At 41.8% G+C, this 20176-nt stretch overlaps 1 protein-coding gene across 1 annotated transcript in view; it reads right to left on the bottom strand.

The window, feature by feature from the left end:
* Window positions 1-20176, bottom strand: part of itpr1b (inositol 1,4,5-trisphosphate receptor, type 1b) — a 130734-nt gene that overhangs the window by 44494 nt on the left and 66064 nt on the right. The window contains exons 40-43 of the mRNA XM_050039318.1: window positions 16365-16400; window positions 15366-15413; window positions 13917-14046; window positions 9961-10145 (exon numbers count right to left, since the gene is read on the bottom strand). Coding sequence (XP_049895275.1) covers window positions 9961-10145; window positions 13917-14046; window positions 15366-15413; window positions 16365-16400 — 399 coding nt within the window. The remainder of the gene's footprint in view (window positions 1-9960; window positions 10146-13916; window positions 14047-15365; window positions 15414-16364; window positions 16401-20176) is intronic.

Below are 20176 nucleotides of genomic sequence, written 5' to 3'. Positions count from 1 at the left end.
TACACTTCTCTGTGTTTTAAAGTGTGTTTACTGCTCCAGATGGACGAGTTTACACATCACTTTCTGCTCTCTTTTTTTAAACCTCATGTTCCACCAAAATGCTGATTCATCATGGTTGATTTTTAACGCCAACATTCTATCAGCAATGTTTCTTTCCAAAATTCTACTTGATCGGAGAATCAGGGTTTCAAAGTCTTGAAGGTGGGAGGACAATTTTTATTTATTAACTTCTTGCTGCCACTTCTCGTCATTGTCTTTCTTGTGGTTTCTAGGCAATGCTGACAGCCAGAGGTTCTGTTTGAAGCAGTTACATAAGCCTCCTCTCACAGTGCAAGACATGCTGCAAGGCTTCACCGTGCTCACCTGATTTCACACCATCTGCTCTCTGCCTCCACAACACAACACGGTTCTGGCACCCTGAGGACTATGTTAGGCGGTAACACTGACAGTTACAGACACACAACAGGAAAAGTACACACAAATACACGCACACACACACACAAAGACACACCCTGCTGTGGACACACAGACAAAGGCATGCCGACAAAATGCACGCAGGTACACAGCTGTGAAAACACATTCATAGAATGTGACTCACTTGCATTGCAATAAAAGCATTTGTGTGATTGCAAAGCGGCCACAAATTTCTGCTTTTATGATCTTTTGAACTATGCAGCAGTAAAAAGTTTGATTCAGCATGAGTAAGAGGTTTGTGAAGTTAAGGTGAGCCTCTGCTGAACCGCACAAAGGGCAATCTCGTCTGAAAGCCATGCATGCGTGGAGCTGTTGTTTTTCCTGCAAAGGGCTCATATGTTCTGTCCCATTTTCCTCTCCACAATCCCTCCTTACATAAGACCTGTAATCAGCTGAGTGGTTACAGTGAGGGCACACGGCGCCTCAGCTCTAACACTGTTACATCAGCCCACAGAGGGCTAGCAGCGGGGTGAGGGAGAGGGGAAGGGAGAGAGGAAAACCCTGCCCTACTTTTCATTGCCAGAACGGCACGAAGTGTGTGTGTGTGTGGTGTGTGAGGGAGGAGGGGTGGGGTGGGGGGTCGATGCAAGCAGGAGTTATCACATACATAGATTCTGGGGCAGTTTTGAAAGCATGTTACGTAAGACTCTTTCCAGGTTTAGCTCAACTCAGACAGGTTTCTGAAAAAGGGGAAAGACAAACCATGAAACGATAAGCAGTGCACTGCACTTTACCTGCATAGAGAATCTTCAAAAATATAAAAATCTATTTAGTGAGAATCTCTGCAGAACCACCTGACTCTAGTCCTCAGGGACGCACAACACTTAATGCATTAAGCAAATCCAACTTGTTGCCCTTTTCTCTTTTATGCAACAGTGTCTCCTTGCTTGTTTTTCAAGCTGTTAACATCATGTTGTTGACAAGTTGAGTTCATTCGCTGATAGTGATCTGATTAAGAGTCAGCAGAAGACTTACGCAAGCAGACAGAAACAACAGCTCCAGGATAGCAGCTTTACAAGATTACCATATTAAATAGACCTCATGACTGTGGCCAGAAAAACTCAATTTCAATGCTGATGTGAAGGGAATAATTTTGTCTTTTGTTTAATATTGACTTGTCTGTCATGTATGCTCTGGGCGAAAGGAACAGAATGCAACAACTGTTGCCCCGTGCTCTGCCTGCAGAGTCAGTTAAACTAGGGCTGGGGATCAAACTTTTAAGTACCAATCAAAATGTGTCTGCAGCATAGTTTCACACAGGTTAAATCACAATCAAACAGACTGTATTTCATGTTGAATTACTGCATGGCTGCTTGTGTTAGAAAACATGCAACCTTTACCCTTTGACTACTTTAATGTAAAGAGGGTTTTATACAAGTAGAGAAACAGGTTTTAAATGTCTCGAAGTAAGGCACCAACAAAAGGTTTAGTATCTGTGCTGAATGTGATGGAACAGGATTAAAAAACTTTCTTACATCTTACATAAGAAAGCCGGTTCAGAGAACAACTTCAATAATCATTTTGAACGATGTGTAACTTTAACTTATCCCCCACTTCTCCCCACTGACTGCTGAGTCATTTCTTAAAGAAAATAGTCAGTCAGCCAATCAGCCTCAGCCTTTCCCCCTGAGGCAGCTTAGCCCTCTACGTGTCCCACTACAGAGCCATTAAGCCTCCTGGGAGCTCTGCTGATCCTGCCGCTGTCAGTCATGTTCAGCACAGCAGGTTTAGGTCGATTCATAATTCACTCTCCTATTCTACACGTTCAACATGGCGGCACAGCGGGGGCCTCCTTTCTGATTATTCTGCGCTCCTACTTTTCTCTCCACTCCCTGTCAGCTGCCACCCCAGCTCCTGGCATCAACACGGGCCAGTTATGTAAGGCCTGTTTACACCACCAGCTCACTCTTCCTTTTTATCCGTCTCCCGCCTTTCCAGCCTGACACCTTGGTGAGTGACAAAGCCATCTCTGTGCTTATTGGAAGGCTCGGGTGGCGTACTCTGCCACCGCCCAGCTGGTAACCACGGAGATCTGCTCTTTGAAGCTACGACAACACCGCTAGACAGGAGGTTGAAATGAAAGTGAAATGCAGGAGTGTATTGTCAAGATTCTGTGCAGGCAACAAGCCAAGCAAAGTGTAAAATGTACCCAGTGACTTAAACAACAAAAATGTAAACGCACTGATCTGACTGAAAAGCTGCAGCGGGCAGGATTGAAGTAATTCAACTTCTATAAACCAAATTTTATAAGGAGAATCCCCTGCCCACTCTGTAGTTAGAAGAGAGCTGGTATGTTGATGACACTGCTGCCTGGAAACTCATTCTGCAGAGGCTTTTTAAAGCTTTCCAAGAGGTAGCTGGAAAGTGAACATGAACCGTGCAGAAGTGGGGGTGGGGGGGGGGTTATTCACGCCTGGAAGGGGCTGAGGGTGTCGGCGTGCCACAACAAGCCTATTGAGTAAGAGCGGTGGCACCTGTTTGGTCCTGTGACAGTTAAGGATCTGAGGTCACGAAGACAGCGCTGAGTAGATGGATGGTGGGCTGGGAGGAGCAGAGCGTCTACACATCTTCTCTTACATAACACGCACAAACACACACGCTCTCTCAAACGGCTGTTTTTGGAATAAGCTTCGAAGCCTCTAAGTTTATCCAGGAGTGTGTGCGTGTGTATGTGTGCATGCTCTAATGGGATACACAGATGAGTATGCAAGAGTCTAGTTTTATGCTATGATACAGTATGTGTGCTTCATGTCTGGCAGAGTTTCGCTATCAGTGTCAGTATTTGCTGCTTATGGCAGAACAACAACCTGGAGAGTGCGAGAGTACGTGTCGCACAACATGTTAGCTTGTCCATGACAATCTACGCAGGTTAACGTTATTAATGGAAAGTCATGTAGGACAATAATTTGACATATGTCTGGACCATTGTCAAGTAGTGTTTCATATTAACGGATTTCTTCAAAGCCAAAATTTGCCCACAAGTCAGTACATTATTGTCTGTTGAAACAGTCACCAATTACTAACTTTATTTAGGTTTCTACTGTTACTTTATGTATTTTAAGTGACATATAATTCTCAGATTAGCTAAGCAACAACTGCTACTGGTAACTGCGAAACAAGTAATGAACACATTGTGTGTATGAGGGGCTGGTGATAGCTGTACCTTCTTAAACAGGCCTGGATTTGAGTTATGAGTATGGTTAAAACAGAATAATAAAATAATCATTTTCAGTATGTTAGCAGATGCCAAGACGGTTTAAAATAATGGACATAGCCACTGTGACATCAACCATTGGTTTGTGGAATCCTGTTTTGTTGCCTCAAGTTTGGCATTTTGGCCGTTGTCATCTTGGATTTGTGGAGCCAGAAGTGACCATATTTGGATGAGAGGGTTGAGCTAATCCTAACACTAGCTGTTAGCTTGGTTAGCACAGCGCATTTACAGCTATGATTAACTGTGATAATGCCAACGCTAATTCTGCTAGCAAAAAAGGGCTAAAACCATTAAAACAAAATGTACTTACTGGAAAAATCAAAAATCCGACTACTGAGTGGGTCTTTTAGTACAACCAAATACTGAACAAGACTTTTTGAGGTGACCAAAATGTTGCAATTAACTTTTATCAACTAAAAACACACTGCAAAAGCAACAGCTACAGCTACTCCAACACTCTGAGGTAATGCCATGGTTACCTTGCCTAACCAACACTGTCGCTGTGGTAGTGACGTGGGACGGCACCCACCTGTCAGTCGAAGCAGCCAGGCCCTTAATTATGAGTAAACTGAAGGCTTAAGAACATTAAATTGGGTGAGTTCTAAAAAAAAAAATAATTCACCCCCAATACAGTTTTCTGTTTTTTTCTGTTGTAGATTTGGGCATTGTAACATTGTAAATTGCCCCCTCAGGCATAATAAAGTTTACCTTGACATGGGGTTCTGTGGGGATTGTCTCACTTCTAGAGCCAATCTCATGTGGCCATTTAAGGAACTTCAGTTTTTTGCACTTCCTCATTGGCTTCATTTTCCAGCCCTGGAAGTTGCCACTTGGCAGATGCCAAAATAAGGACTTACAAGAAAAGTTTAAACCAAGTATGGCTGGGTTAAATACTCTGAGAAAAGCATTTTACATTTTATATTTTTCTACATGGACAAACAAGTGCAATTTGTTGTTGTTTTGGTACAACCAGTAACTGTGTGAGTGAAATCTAATCTGTAGTCTGCAAATACAGCCCAATGAAAGTATTTGAATGACATGTTTGTGGCTGTAAAGGGTATCACCAGACAACCCAACAAATTCAATTAATAGAATTTAATATTAGGATAATTAAGAAAGGACTGGAACCTGCAATCTAATATTCCACTGTGTGGCGTCATGGCCAAGTGTCTAATTATTTTGGAGCAGATAAACAACTCAGGGGAGGGAAGAAGTGGCCTGTTCAGTGTGTTACTCTTACACATCATGCAGGGGGAAAGCCAAAAGAAGGCCTGGTAGAACTGTGTCCTGACCCATTTCTTTTTGTAGTCACTAACACACTTACCCTGTCCCTGAGGGGTGCCATATCAAGTCCAGCTAGCACCGAGCTGTAGGCCCTGGATGAATTCTTTCTGAAACTAACTAACACCATCTTTCTCTCTTATGCTCACTTTTTTTTCCCCAGAAATGTTGTTGGCTAGGCTACGACCCTGGATTAACTCAAAAACAAATAAACAGACTGCTTGGAGAAAATCTGTGGGCATGTTTTTGTCCTGCTTTTCATTTAGACAACAAGAAGCCTTCTGTCCTAAAAAGGGGCAGGCAACCCATCGTTATGTAACACAGGGAAACGTGGTGCATCTGCTGATATGTTGTAAATTCTCTCTAGACCATACATGATCCTTAACAAAGCTCACTTGTCCCTGGACCATGCCAAAGAAGGAGAAAAACACCTAACCTAAATTCTGAAACAAGAAGCTTCTTGATTTTTATTTTTCCTTCCTCCCTGATTAAGCCACTAAACTGCTCTTCTTATCAAGTTCACTTTGGGGTTATTTTCTACCAGCACAGATGAAGTCAACACCACAGTCGCAGGCAAAGGTAGAAATTCTCTGTAACTTATGCAAAAACTCGGTGTTATTTCCTTACACAGTACAATAACTGTTACATGATTACATTCACTCCAACAAAACAAAGATCTCCACAAACACTTACAATGGCCTCAGGTGCACAAAGCAAACAAACAAGTTCCACACCCTGTTGAAAATGAACGCTGCAGGCTACTTTCAGAGTGGACACTGTTTCGTCATCACGCCCTGACCTAAAAAAGGTCAGCACACATGAAATAACAGCTTAGTCCATACGTCAGATGAGCTGTCCTGAGGAGGGGGTTGCAGGTCAGTTAGGGCGATGGTTTCTATTTTCATATCATCCAATTTTGGTTACTATCTAATATCTGATCACCAAGGACAAGCTGGAATAGGAGGGGATAAGGGAGTTACATTACAGTAACCCAGAAAAAATGTCAGCATGGATGACCCGTGTCAAAGAAAAATACAACATCTAACCGAAACCTCTCCATTTAAATTTGTTATTGTCCATTTTAAAGCAACACAATGGAGTTTCTGAGCCCTCAAAATATATAACCAAGATCTTTGTGATGGTACATCAACTCACAATAGGTTGAATGGCACTTCTGTCATTGCTTGAGAGCGTCTGTTTCACTTGCACTGGCACTTAAGCAGTTGCGGGGTTCGGGTAGGAACCCAAACACAAAAAGGACTACAAAATTTGGCTGCTTTACGGCATAACAAAAAGGACTACAAAATTTGGCTGCTTTACGGCATACGTCATATCCCCCTCCTCTCTTTAGAGTTGCATAGCCGAACTGAGGTGAACAATGTTAGAGGTGGTTGTCATGGCTGAAGTGACAAAGAAAAGGAAGAAGGTGAAGGTGTTGTCCGAGGTGACAAAGAAAAGAAAACGGGAGAGCGATAAAACAAGAGCTCGAACAAGGATTAATACTGGCCCAGCTTTCACATGCTGGCGAGAGCTGAAAGAGGAGGAGGGATGCCCGACTGATGGTGACCTGGCGCTGTTACTGCTGTTACCCTCTACTGAGGACACTCACTGTCTGCAGGTTGGCTGCCTCAGGTACATTTTAAGACAAAGTGTTAGCCTACATACAGACAGCTTTCATTTTAGTTTGTCTTCAACACTTTGCTGTTAGCACTGCAAGCGCGATGTGCTTGTGTTGACTGCGATCGTAAATCATATTAGCGGTGAATGAGAGACTGCGGACAGAGCAGATTGAAATATGGCTTTCTACATGCTGATCATATGTATTGATAAAGTATTGGCTTGGCTGGCAGAGGTTTTATCACACTTACTCACAGTAACAAGTGTAGTTGTTGTCAACTAGAGCAGGGGTAGGCAACCTGTGGCTCCGGAGCCACATGTGACTCTTTAGCCCCTGTCCAGTGGCTCCTTGAGCCTTTGAGAAAAGAATTCTATGGAAATTCATTCTATGAATCCAAATGTTGCTGAACCTCGATAGCAGTGGCTGGTTAGCTATGGATGCCAAATCCAAAAACGTAAATTGAATAAAATAGAGAATGTAGTAGTGCGTGGACAGATTTGTTTGCTCTCACTGCCAGCTCTGCAAAATTGAAGTACCAAATAATCATAAATAGTGCCCTGCACAGTATCCACCTTGTGGTAAAACATATTAACAAATGCTTATTTAGACCATAAGTATACGCTAATTTAGACTTAATAGGCTATTTAGCTTGATTATAAGGCTAAAACATGTTTTGCGGCTCCACACAGTTTTTTTCAAATTATTCTTGGTCAAAAATGGCTCTTTTAATGGCAAAGGTTGCAGACCCCTGAACTAGAGTAATCTTGAAGTTATATTCCCTTCATCTGCACTGCGGCCTCTCTGCTGTTGTCTGACTTCACTCTGTTGAGTTTGTTTGTGTGTGTGTGTGTGTGTGTGTGTGCGCACACGCACTGTGAGGAGGAGGTCAGCCCTGACATGCAGAGAGCAACTTATTTCTGAGTTTCGAAAATGAATAAATAAATCAATCAACATGATGATCGCGCATTACATGGCCAGCTTCAGGAATTTCACTGGTATTGTTGGCTTGTAAACAAATGCACACGCAGAAAGATTTCTGTGACTGTTGTAACAGACAATACCGTTTTTCGTCGGTAGGGGGACCCCGTGAGGTAAAAACTGCTTGAACTACAGCTCCCTTTTAAAGGTCCATGTGTGGTCGGCGTGACATGATTCCAGCATCATATTCCATTTACCATTATTATCTTATCTTTCACATTATAATCCAAATCATAGCCAGAACACAAACTACACTTAAAGAGCGCAGAGCAAAATGCTGGTGAGCAGGCATATAAAGAACGGAGATGTGGGGTGTCAGATCCATAGAAAAGAGACGGAAAACTGGTTTGTAATGGAAGAATTAAGAATTACAGTTGGTAACTTTAATGAAAATAACTTTTGTCATATTTGCTAAAAGTGTCACTTCATCCACATCCACATAAAAAAAACATGTCCCTCCTCCTCCTGCTATTGCTTCTCATTTGCTATAATGCACGGAAAAGAACCAATCAGAGCCGAGGAGTCTCTAATGCAGCTGTCAATCACATTCGATCAGCGCTGCCTACTTTGACAGTTTGACCGCAGTTCCCAAGCGGTAGTTGACATGATTAACAGCTGCGTTAGAAATTCCTCAGCTCTGATTGGTTGTTTTCGTTCACATGCAGAGGAATATGACTATTTTCACAGATCATCTGTCTCATGTACTGCTGTGAGGATATAGTACTGTTTCATTAAATATGACAGTAAGTTATTTCTAGAAAAGTTACTAACCACAGCTTTAACAGGGCTCAGCAGGCAGACATGCTGCTCCACCACAAACATCTATAAATGCACAATCAGGCATAAATTCTGGAGATTATTTTTACAACATCAAAGTTCTGATAGTAAGTTAGTTAAAATTGACTTTACATTGGCGTTGGGAAAAACAGCGATCATTCCTTTAATCGTTGAGTTGCTGTAAGGAGCGGCTTTTCCTCAGGTAGCACCACAGAGCTACTGAAATCTATTGGCTCTCTCAGGAGGCCTCTAAGGGGTTGTACCTTTTATTGCCATCTATCCACCAGCAGAGCATGACCCAGTTAGGGTCCGGTTGGAATGTTAGGAGGCCCAGGGCTCTGGCCGTCTATCAGCTAGGCAGAGAGGCAGGCAGCAGCTTATGTAACAGGAGTCATGTCAGTGCCTTTGTGTACATTGTGTGTACAGAGATGTTTAACCAGTAAAGCTGTTTAATATTCTTTGCAAACAGTAAAATGCATCCAAATTAATTAAGTTAATTTGTGCAGTTAAAACCTACATGACCACACTTTCCCTTGTCATTAGAAAGGGACCTTTATCACTAAGTTAGCTTACCTGCAAGTTATGTTTCATATCACTGTTCAGTGAAGGAAGAGTTTAAAAATAGTGCACCCCTTTCTATTTATTCAATCCTGACAGTGAGAATCAGAATCGGATTGATCAATAGGATTCCCAAAGATTCCCACCCACTCGTAGCAACACCATGCAAATAGGAGCCTATTATGCAACAGGCCTGTTTATGCAAGAGAACACAAAGGACCACACACACACGCAAACCACAAAACCAGAATACACTGATAGACGGCTTACAAGCAGCACACACCCTCACACACTTGGTCAGAAATACATGCATGCACGTATTCTACTCCACGCATGAGGACATACAAGCCTGCTTGTACACACACACACACACACACACACACACACACACACACACACACACACACACACACACACATCACCCTGCAAAGCTGAAATAAAGCAGTTGCAAACACAGCAGCTCTCTCTCCTCTCAACCTGCTTGCTGTGAGCTTCGCAAAGAGTTAGCGTTGCCTTAGCAACCGCCGGCTGGCTGTGGGGAGGCTATGACGTGTTTGGCTGTACAGCTTTGACCTCTCCCAGCAGACTACTGTTCCTCTTCCTTTCTGATTTCACTTTCTCCTCTACATTGCCCAAACTCACTTTCCCTTCTTTTTTTTTTTTTCACAATTCAAAATGTCAATAAGTTCAAACATGTCAGGAGTCTTTCTGGACACGACTCTGAAGTCTTGCTTTTAAAATGTGCCCAGGTTGCTACACTGACAACTTAATCTCTTTTCTTTTCCCGTTTGAAGTCATCCTTGGTCACTTCGTTTGTCTCTCCTGACAGCAATGGACCTCCAGGGGAATAATTTAAATTCTTCACACCACGGCTTTGAAGCCCGGAGATAACATCCTTGTGTTAAGATTCTGCTCATGCCTCGTTGTAGAGAATGCTTTTAGTAGCCCCATTTAATTGCGGGTTGGACATGTGAGTGTTGGTCCTCATTAACACTTCACATCCACCCTTGTCTGAGCTGTTTGTGCTTAGTTCTCTTAAACCCAGTGACCCGCACTTTACCTGGATGACTGTGTTTCCACCCTCCAGCAAAGCGATGGCCAACAGTATGCTCTCCTGGAAGATTCGGTCGCTGGTAGCGTTCATGATGAGATCAATTACCAGATCGGAAGCCCCTTCTTTGTCCAGGTGGCACTGGACCTCTGCCAAACTCAGCTCCCCTCGACCTCCAACTCCGGAGCTGACAACTACTGACACAGAAGTGTGAATGATTATCATCTACATTACAACACTGATGTATTCAGACTTCAGACAGGTTACATCATATCAGAACATGGGTCACAATCTATAGTCATAGTCTCTATAGTCATATCTAACGTGTTGCCACAATATGAACAAATTAAGGTAGTGTTATTGTTAGCCATAGCCTGCTAATAACAATAAATAAATGTTTGTGGATCCACAGAATGTTTGTTTTCTTTCTTTTCTGTTTGACATTAAAAATCAGCTTCATTCTACTGTAGTGTTCTCAGCTCTGAAACACAACATGTAATATGGTCAGAACATTCGTCTGGGTGCTCTTAATATCATCTTGAACATCTTACACCATTATTGTCTATGGAGCAGCTCAAGACTGTATACCATATGACATATCCAATTTGAGTTTAAGCACGCTAGTTTTTGGATTCGGGAGAGAGCTGTGCATGTTAACTAATATTTTTGGACTATCTTAGACTAAAGGGATAATATGTAAGGATTTTGAAAATGGCCGTAGTTCCTCTTTAAATCAACATATTTCCTTGATTAACGCTAAGTTAGCTGTGGAATGATTATCAAGATCCAGTGAGGGTATAAAGGGGAAATTAAAGGACTGCAAGCAACTCAGACTGCAACAGTTTTCACCAGGATTATTTCACTCACAAAACTATGGATGCCTGCTCTCCAAAAACTGCAAAACAAATCTACCTACGGGTATTTAATAAAGTAATCTGAATCTGAGATATTATTACATGAAAATGTTACATATAGTGGCTTTAAAGGAATACTTCACCCCAAAAATGATCTTTTTTACATCAATTACCCATCCAGCGTTACATTGAACTTGTGAAGAGAACATTTTTCCTCACATGTCTCTGCGTTGAACAAAGAATCCAAATACTGAAAAGATTCTTGCTGAATTGAACTAAAAGGGAGCTACATTTGACAACAGCAAAACTAAATGTCAAAATGTCTGTTTACAAACTCTCACACAACTTGCGCAGTATAATTCAGGTTTCATTCATTCATTCATACTCTCAGTACTTCTCAAACACGTGCATTTTCACTAAAACATTACTATTTTAAACATTCTTGCATGAACAGTCTCACGCACGGACGAGTAGCGAGCCTCATCAACTCAATAAAATGCAGGAGCAGAGTTCCAATGCACATGCTTGCCCAGGCGCACTACCCGTATGCAGAATTGTTTTAAATAGTAAGATTTTGGTTTAAATGCATGGGTTTGGGAAGTACTGAGCCTACGACTGGATAACTGAGACTTGGATTAAACTGCACAAGTTTTCTGAGAGTGTGTAAACAAATGTTTTGATATAGTTTTGCATTAATTAAATGCAAACCCCTTTAATTCTGATTCATCAAGAATTATTTGGACTCTTTGTTCACCGTGTAGACTTCAGTCTTCATGAATTCAACATATAAGGGGTTGGGTAAGTGATATATACATGACCATTTTGGGTGTGAAGTAATCCTTAAACAACAAGTGCAGGTGTTGTTTTAATTAGATTTATATTAGACACCATTTAATCAAAGGAGGTGCGCGGCAAAGAATGAACCACAGGTGTCTTTTTTATCCACTCAGCCATAGCGCACAAATAACATCAGATGTGTCTGTAATCCGTGGAGCTACTTTAACTCCTGCTGCTGCTGCTGCTGCTGCTGCTGCTGCTGCTGCTGCTGCTGCTGCTGCTGCTGCTGCTGGCTACCACGCCAGCCAGGGAAGCGGTGGTGAGATAACAGCACCCATCAGAGCCATCTCTGGCTGGGCGAGCCACTGAATCAACAACACATCCCATTCTAGACAGAGCTTGGCTCTCTGGTCGCCTGGCAACAACACAGCCCACGTTATGCTGAGGAGAGAGCCAGTATGCTCAGTAGCACAGCCGAGGTCCAAGGGCTTAAAGGAGTACAAGGCTATGGCTGTGAATAAGATCTCCTTTTTTTCCTCTCCGCTCTAAAGCATTAGAGATGAACGATGAGTCATAGCTGTGATGAGAGACACGGAACGACTCGCTGGAATGAACAAATGTCAGTTACAGACAATCTATTACATTTGTGAATGTCAGTCTTGATTAAACAAAGATTGAGGGCGAAATGTGTCCTTGTGAACCCAATGCACATAGGCCTAAAATGTTTACCGCTGTATATAACATAGCATTGTCCAGGTGGGTGATGCTGACCCATATAAAGGTTATGTTGTGTTAACTCCTACCCTACGGAAACTGTCAGTGACGTCTGTCACTATGACTACTTTGTAACCTGTGTAACTAATAGACAGACATTTTCGACATGAGAGGAACTTCCACATAATCTGTAAACACTTTCCTGTGAACTTCTAACTCATTCAAACCACAATGTGGAGTTTCACTAACAAATGCACGAATATAACAGATTTATTCATGTGTAAATCAACATTTGATTGTCAAGAGATTATCTACCACATAGATTTGACTAAAAAATAACATCTAATCAGTGAAACAGAGAATGCCTTGTGCATGATATGCTATAATCTAAAAAAACACTCCACATCTGCACGGATTATCATAAAGATCATCATTCCAGATCTTTATATGTTCTGGTGCCTTATGTCTTTTAGCAGATTCCACATTAGGATCAAAAGATTTTCTTGGACGACATAAAGCAATTCTGAAAAATAAAAGCTTAATAAAACACCATTCTGGAAGATTGGGTATGTTTACATGTGCACTAATATTCCACTGTTATTACTAATATGACAATATTCCGAATTTGATGCAGGTCATATAAACAGCATATTTCATTTGGATAATTCTGAATTAGGCCTTATTCCCAACGTAGCATTTTCCCATTAAGACATGTGGAATTAGCTAATATTAATCAGGTTTTATGAGCGTTCTTTGGACATGTGCATTCGGAATAGGAGTCTTGATTGGCAGTTTGGCCTCTTGTCAGTTTACAGTCAGCTCTGTGTGTTTTCATGGACAGTTGTCCACAAACCAACTTGCAGTTTATAAGACCGGTGTGGAGATGCTGCCCAAAAAAAAGAAGCCCATAGTTCTGGTCGGAAGAAGAAACACACCTACTATGAAGGACTTCGATATCAAGAGGTTTTTGAATATGAGCAAATATTGCGACACCGACCTTTTCAAGAAGGTAGCTGAAGGAATTTGAGAAGGAGGCTGTGTTTACACGGTCCAACAAGTCGAACACTGGTGGAACATTTTGAAAAAAATCCTGGGACAAGGAACAGCCATTCTACTTTTCCATATTTTTGACACGATAAACTTATTAGGATACGTTAATTGGAGTATGCACAGCTGCATGTAAACAGCTTAGTAGGTATATTGTCTTTCCAGAATCAGGACAAAAACTGGAGTATTTTGTGCATACAGATGTAGTCACTGTTTCCTGGCTGGTGAAACCATATAGTACAACAGTTTAGGCCAGCTGCTATTTCTTTTGTTTTCAGTTTAATTCAAGTTTAAATGGCATGACTAAGGTTCAAAGATTTCATATTTTTCATTAGCATTTATTTATAATACATTATTTATTATTCATAATATTTATTTATAATTATTTATTTATTATATGTATTTTTTAACTAAACTATTTTAGTGTCTGGTTCAGTTCTTTTGTGCTTTTGTGTGTTAACCTTGCTGCAGCACTGACCCAGTTTTTCAAAGTAAATCATTTTCAGAATCATCTTATCTTATCTTTATGAGCATAACCATACAGACAGACAGATACTGTATTGTTACACACACCTGTAGGTGATTTTCCCTGTGCTCCAGGAGACAGTGGACCGTTGCTGAAGGTTGTGAGGCTATCTCTCCTCTGGCCAGGTTTGACATTCCCATAGTATCGGTTGACCAAGATCTGCCGCAGAGCTTCGCCCTATCGGTGAAAACAGACGTTAGGAGAAGAAGTCCGATATGAGTTACCATGTCACAGAAATGGAGCTGGAACCCAAAAGTCACTGTTTAATATTCTAATGTAGCAGTGCAAGACTAGAAAATGAATGCAAGAATACACTTAATCCCACTAATAGTTTAACGTCCAACATCGAAAAGCCCACATTATAAGGCTGTGAAAAGTTACAAGGTCACGTAGACGCCTCTTTGGAAGAAATTCTTAGATTCCCTTTGGAGAAGCTCAAGGCAATAAAATAAAAGAAAGACTTTAAAATTACTGTAGATGTAAAGACATTGTGTATTAACAAAAGAAAGTAAAACAAATTAAAACTACAATTACTGCCTTCTTTCGTATGCCTCTGCCAAACAGCTGACCTGCAGTTACAGTTTACATCATGTCTGTCTGGACTCTTATGTAGCCATCCCAGAGGACAATGCCTCAAATATGGATGTTGCTGCAAAGAAGCTACAAATTCCAAAACACAGAAGATTTATACAATCAGCACAGTTTCAAGGTGGACACCTTAGATTAGTGTCACCAATTCAGTATCTGAACAAATGGCTTCCCTTCTGTTCCTGATATACGGTGTTGAACATGGACAGAAAAGGGTTTTTGCAGGATGTTATGATGTCACAGTGAAATCGACCTTTGACCTTTTGGATATCAAATGTCATCACTTCATCATTTTATCATATTAGACATTTGTGTAAAATGTTTCATAATCAGTGTTTGAATTTTTGTGAGCTCACAGTGACTTTCGACTTCCAAATTCTACGTGTTGTTGAGTTCAAATGGACGTTTGTGCCAAATTTGAGGAATTCCCTCAAGGCGTTCCTGAGATATTATGATCACAAGAAAGTGATGAATGCACATGCGTAAGATCATGCCTCCAGCACCAAGGCATAAAAACTAAATTACCCATAAAAGTAGCTTTGCCATAGACTTGAAGTCTAATCCTAATAAGATATCAACCTTTGAAGAACCCAGCACATTGCATCTCTGTATCTGACCTTTGCCCTCTGACCTCAGTCAGTGAAGTTCAAAGGCAACATTCAGTGTTTCCCCATACTGGTTTGATGTAAGTTTGTGCAGCACAGTTACCTATACTGTTCCTCTGGGCCAAACATATCACAAGCCATCAAAGAAGAGATGAACACCCAAAGTTAACGTCCGTATAACTGACAGGGGAGTGAGTGAGCGCCATGCTGTGGAAGCAGTGCATCTTAACAGTCAGTCAATTGTCACCCATCAATATGATGGAAGCCTGCACCAGACCACAGCAAACCAAACTCAATACCTACCCTCCTTTGATCCTCCAGTTGCTTCTGTGGCTGGTTGGGATCAAGCTCCTTAAAGGTGAGGTGAGTAAGCAGAAAGCAATAACATAAGAAAAAAAAATAAAAATAATAAAGAAAGGGTCGGAAAGGAAATTTGGGAAAGAAATTAGAAAACAAAATAGGGTGTTAATACAGTGCGAATTAGTTACCCTACTAGCATGCAGGAAACTGGGTGCAAATTAGATCACGCAGTTAAGAGGGAAGTGGTTGTTTCAGGGAAGACGTGAGGTTGAGTCAAAGTCATGCAAGGCTTCGTGCAAGGACGGACTGACATTCATTCTAATTCATCATACACAGAGTTAGTTAAAGTTCATTTCATAGCTTATTTATGCCCACTCTTAACAGTCTGGTATGGAAATCAAACACTGACATCTTTGGCCTGTGGTGCCTCCCTCATAACTCCACAGTCACAGAGGCAAAAGAGCCCAAATTATTTACATAAGAGAATGACAAGCTGCCGGAGGGGGAGAAACACAAACCATGAGAATGAGGGAGGAAAAAAAAAAAAAACTCTGTCCAGGTTACATAATAGAGCCGTGAGCTACTGACACACACTGTAAGCACCAATCTGGCATGGAAAAACACCTCACCCATGACTTCAACCCACCCACCCCACTGAGAGAAGGTCAGGACACGGGACTTTGCTCAAAGACCAAGAGAAGGAGGGTAAGATGATGGGGCAGGGGCACCCTACTAAGAGAAAGGGAAGAATGGATGAGTGGACAAGTGGGAGGCGGTGCAAACAAGGGTCGATATGTAGCATAACTGAAGCTACACAAAGGGCTATATGCACAAAGGGGTCCCTCAAAAGAGGAGATATAACACAGGGATGGGATGTGACTCTTATCTATATGTAGATAAAGAGATGTTTGACACAAGTGTAATGGGATGGCGTTGGGATGATCTTTGATCAGCAGTGACCCATATTAGCTGGCAGCACGCCAATAGGGGTCTTTAACACACCTCAGCAGGGACTTCAGGCTCGGGTGGAGGTGCCAGCTGATTGGAAATAAAAGGATGATGTTAGTCAGAGTTTGAAGATGTTGAATTAGTTATGTTGCCTCCGAAGAGAAGCACCCTCCTTAAAAACTCTATCTAACAAACTTCTCGTCCCTAAAAGCTGCTATTCACTGACGCTTCTATCTGGCTTTCTACTGCTCAGTCACATGCACGTCTGCACATCATAAATGTGCGTGACTTACAGAGCCGGGAGCAGAGAGGAAGCGGACAAAAACAAGTTGAGACCTTGGTGATAATGGATTGCTTACAGTATGTGGGGAATTATTTTAGTTCAGTGTCTCGTGTTATGTGTTTTCATGGAGCTAGTCTGATGGGACAGCATGGATGATAAGCAGCATTAACCTAGTGCAGCAAGAAAGCAGACACACTGTGTGTTGACCTTCACCACACTATAGACCTCTGGCTACTGTGGCGTGTTTAGTATTCTGTGGTTCACTGTTAACCACTTTTTGCAAAGTGTCGTTGTCTGGCTATCACTCTACATGACAATAGGTCAGGGCAAATAAAGCAAAAATATGCACTGTCATCTGTGTGCCAATATGTACATTCATCTCAGCGTGCATGTCTGTTGTTATAAAGACCACATAAGAATTATCTGTTGAAAAGTTTGTCTCAAAAAAACAACAACAAAAAAAACAGAAGTGATACGACAGTAGTAAGAAAAACAAAACATGTATGACCTAATCACCAAATGTCACGTTTTTCCGAAATCTGATTAAGAAGCTCAACTAATCCTGGAACAGTGAATGCTGGTTTATATGCCAAGAGCTGCTGTGGGTTACAGAAACAACTCATTTTCAGTACACTTTCAAAATAATCTGAAGCCAATAAACCAGGTTCAACAATTCAGTAAAAAAAAGGGGTCAAAAAGAAAAACAAGTAAAATCATAAACATAAAATGTTGCTGATTGCTGCAGCCAATGGCAAGAAAAACAATTAAATAACAATAATTAAAAAATAATCTAATGAAAATTGACAACCAAATAATGAAACATAAATAAAAGGTACCAGTCTAAAGAGAGTAACTTAACAGTCAAATCAGTTAACGGTTAAGTGAGTGACTTGTCACTTTGCACAAGTTCTTAAATTCATAAACTTAATTTAAAATGAAGCAAAAGAATAAAATAAAATTTGGTAATAGCCTACAGAGCATAAAGGCATTCAAATTGTTAACGACGAAGAAGTTAATGACTCATTTAACTGAGAAAGCTAAAAAAACAACAACAACCTATACACACACACACACAAACACAAAACCTCAATGCAGAGAGGGCAGCAAATGTGGGAAACTACACAACAAACATGTAACCTAACACAGGCATGCACTATATCTTCCTTTGTGACCCAGTCATGCTGGTTTATGCTGATTCATTGTGCAACTGGACAGGAATTTCCCCATAACAAGCCCCCTTGTACGTCAACACTTTGATTTCCACAGAAAAACGGCGATGCCTCATGAATGCAACTGAAGCTATAATCACCACCAGCACTAACTTCTTCTAATTTAGTTCGAAATCTAACCACTGGTGGAACATGATAACTGTCGTATGTGCAATATGACCTCATTCGCAGTGTTGAAAACCGTGAACAACACGCCTGGAATCTTTTTAAGCGTATAAAAAGGTGTATCAGCTGGACGGCTTGACCCCGTAATTGTTACCATCAGTTCCACTTGTTTTGCTCTCCAGAATGTGTGATTAAACCTCCACAGACAAATAAACACAATTAGTTTCCCGGGCATTTGTGGAAACAGAGGCAGTTAAGGTGATCTCACTGCCCAAAATAATCTGTATATTCCTCCGCGGATGTTGCACCTTTTGATGGGCAGCCAGCAGTCAAACTATCTCTCTGTTTACAATAACATAACTAAGATCCTCGCCATACTCCTCAACAGCCAGACACTGTGAGCACTGCTTTACCTCACCTCACTGGGAAGCTATAAAGGAAATTGGCTGTTCACGATAAAAAAAACAAGTGTTCAGGAAGAAGGCCAGAAGCACGGTTTAAATAGCACTCTGCTGATAGTATGAAATTGGCCTGTAAGTGAGGCGAACGTCAAACAATTAACAGGTGTTATGTTGGCTGAAGGGCACACTCACCACCCAAAGTGAATCCCAAACTTTCCAATGCCACCCCCTCCCCTGCCTAAGTGGAGGTGCACCAAAGCTACTGTCTCCTAAAAGACATCTCTGCTGCACTTTTATTGCCAATTACCACTGAAGGTCACACATCAGTGGAGAGTTTAAAATTCCAGGAAAACTGAGTAAGATGGAAAAAAAAGGGAAAGAAAATTGTTGGCTCTTATGTAACTGCTTCCTGAGAGCTGGCTGGAGCCCAAGAATCGTGCAGCATTAAGTTAAGGAAACTGGGCCAGCGCTCCATGTTGCTGTGGCACGTCTGCAGCTCCCCCTGTTGACTGAGAAAAAAAACAACAGCCCAGAGTCTCCTGATTTCACCCACAGCGGCAGGCAGGAGGATAAACCAGGACAAGCAGAGTCTATCTGAGGGCAGTTTGGCAGAGTGAGTGATGGGAGTGGCAGCTAGATAAGCTGCATACTGGAAAAGTTAGACAAGACAGTAGAGGAGAGAAAGACAAGGCTGACAAAGTGAAAGTAAAATGGACAAATATTTGTCAAAGGAGCAGCAGTGATGTGGTCTGAAAAATGCATGAGTTAAAAAAAGGAAACAGTAATCTAGAAATCTCGAGCTAAACAAAAAGTGTGGTCAGGATAATGAGGAAATAAACATAGATGAACGGAGAGCAACAGAAACACATTCAAGCACACACACAAAGACCACCACCACACTAGCATAGAAATAGTCCCTTATGTAACCCCAGCACCGTCTTCAGCAAACCGTATTACATCACTACAATAAGACCGAGACATCGTCTTCATCTGACCTCTCTGACCTTCCACAGTCTCACAAATAAAGACGCTCACATGCAAGTAAAGGAAAACATAAACCCGTGCAAGGATTGATATGATCAGGCCTGACAATGAGAGTGGCAGGCCGCTCATGTCTTGTTTTCCCCGGGCTCGCATTTTATCACATTTCTATTTTTGGAGGAATGAGATAACCTCTGCTAATGGCTGAACCGTCACTGTGCTTTATCCTGCTCTCTCATCACCCCTCCTGCATACACACACCCACACACACACGCGATCCAACCCACAGACTGGGCATGCAACAACTCGAAGTATGATGGGGTCTGTCAGACAGTAGTGAAACTGACAGCTGCACTCATTCCTCGAGGCCTGTGGGTGGGAGCTGGGTGTGTGATGGTAGGTCAGGGAGCAGCGGCAGGCTAAACACTGGGGTTGCATAACAGATATCGTGGCAGTTTATCTTGCTCCTGCTAAAAGGAAGTTGGGGTTTTGGCCTGACTGTCTCCCACCTGAATGATATCCACACACATGCTGCCAGCCGTCAGTCAGAACACTGTTTGCTGGTGTTAACGTGAGTGTGTGCATGAATGAGTGACATACAGCATGTGCTGTGGGGGGGCTGAGGGAGTATGTGTACATTCTTAAAATGCACATGGGAGGAGTTGATGAGACAAAGCGCCGGTCTCTGAGAACAGCCCTGTTTTTGTGGAAGTTGGGGATTTCCATCTCTACAGCACCAAGTGGCATGTGTAAGGAGGGAGGGAGGGAAGGAGGGAAATAAAGACAGAGACACAACAGAGAGACACTGAGAGCAGATCGCTTCCTGGCAACTTTGGAAAGACCCTTTCAAACAATTTCTCCATTCCC

This window comes from Epinephelus moara, chromosome 24 (genome assembly GCF_006386435.1).
Source record: "Epinephelus moara isolate mb chromosome 24, YSFRI_EMoa_1.0, whole genome shotgun sequence".
Lineage (NCBI taxonomy): Eukaryota > Metazoa > Chordata > Actinopteri > Perciformes > Serranidae > Epinephelus > Epinephelus moara.
Note: the sequence above shows the minus strand (reverse complement) of the source record. Positions and strands in the feature narration are given on the sequence as shown.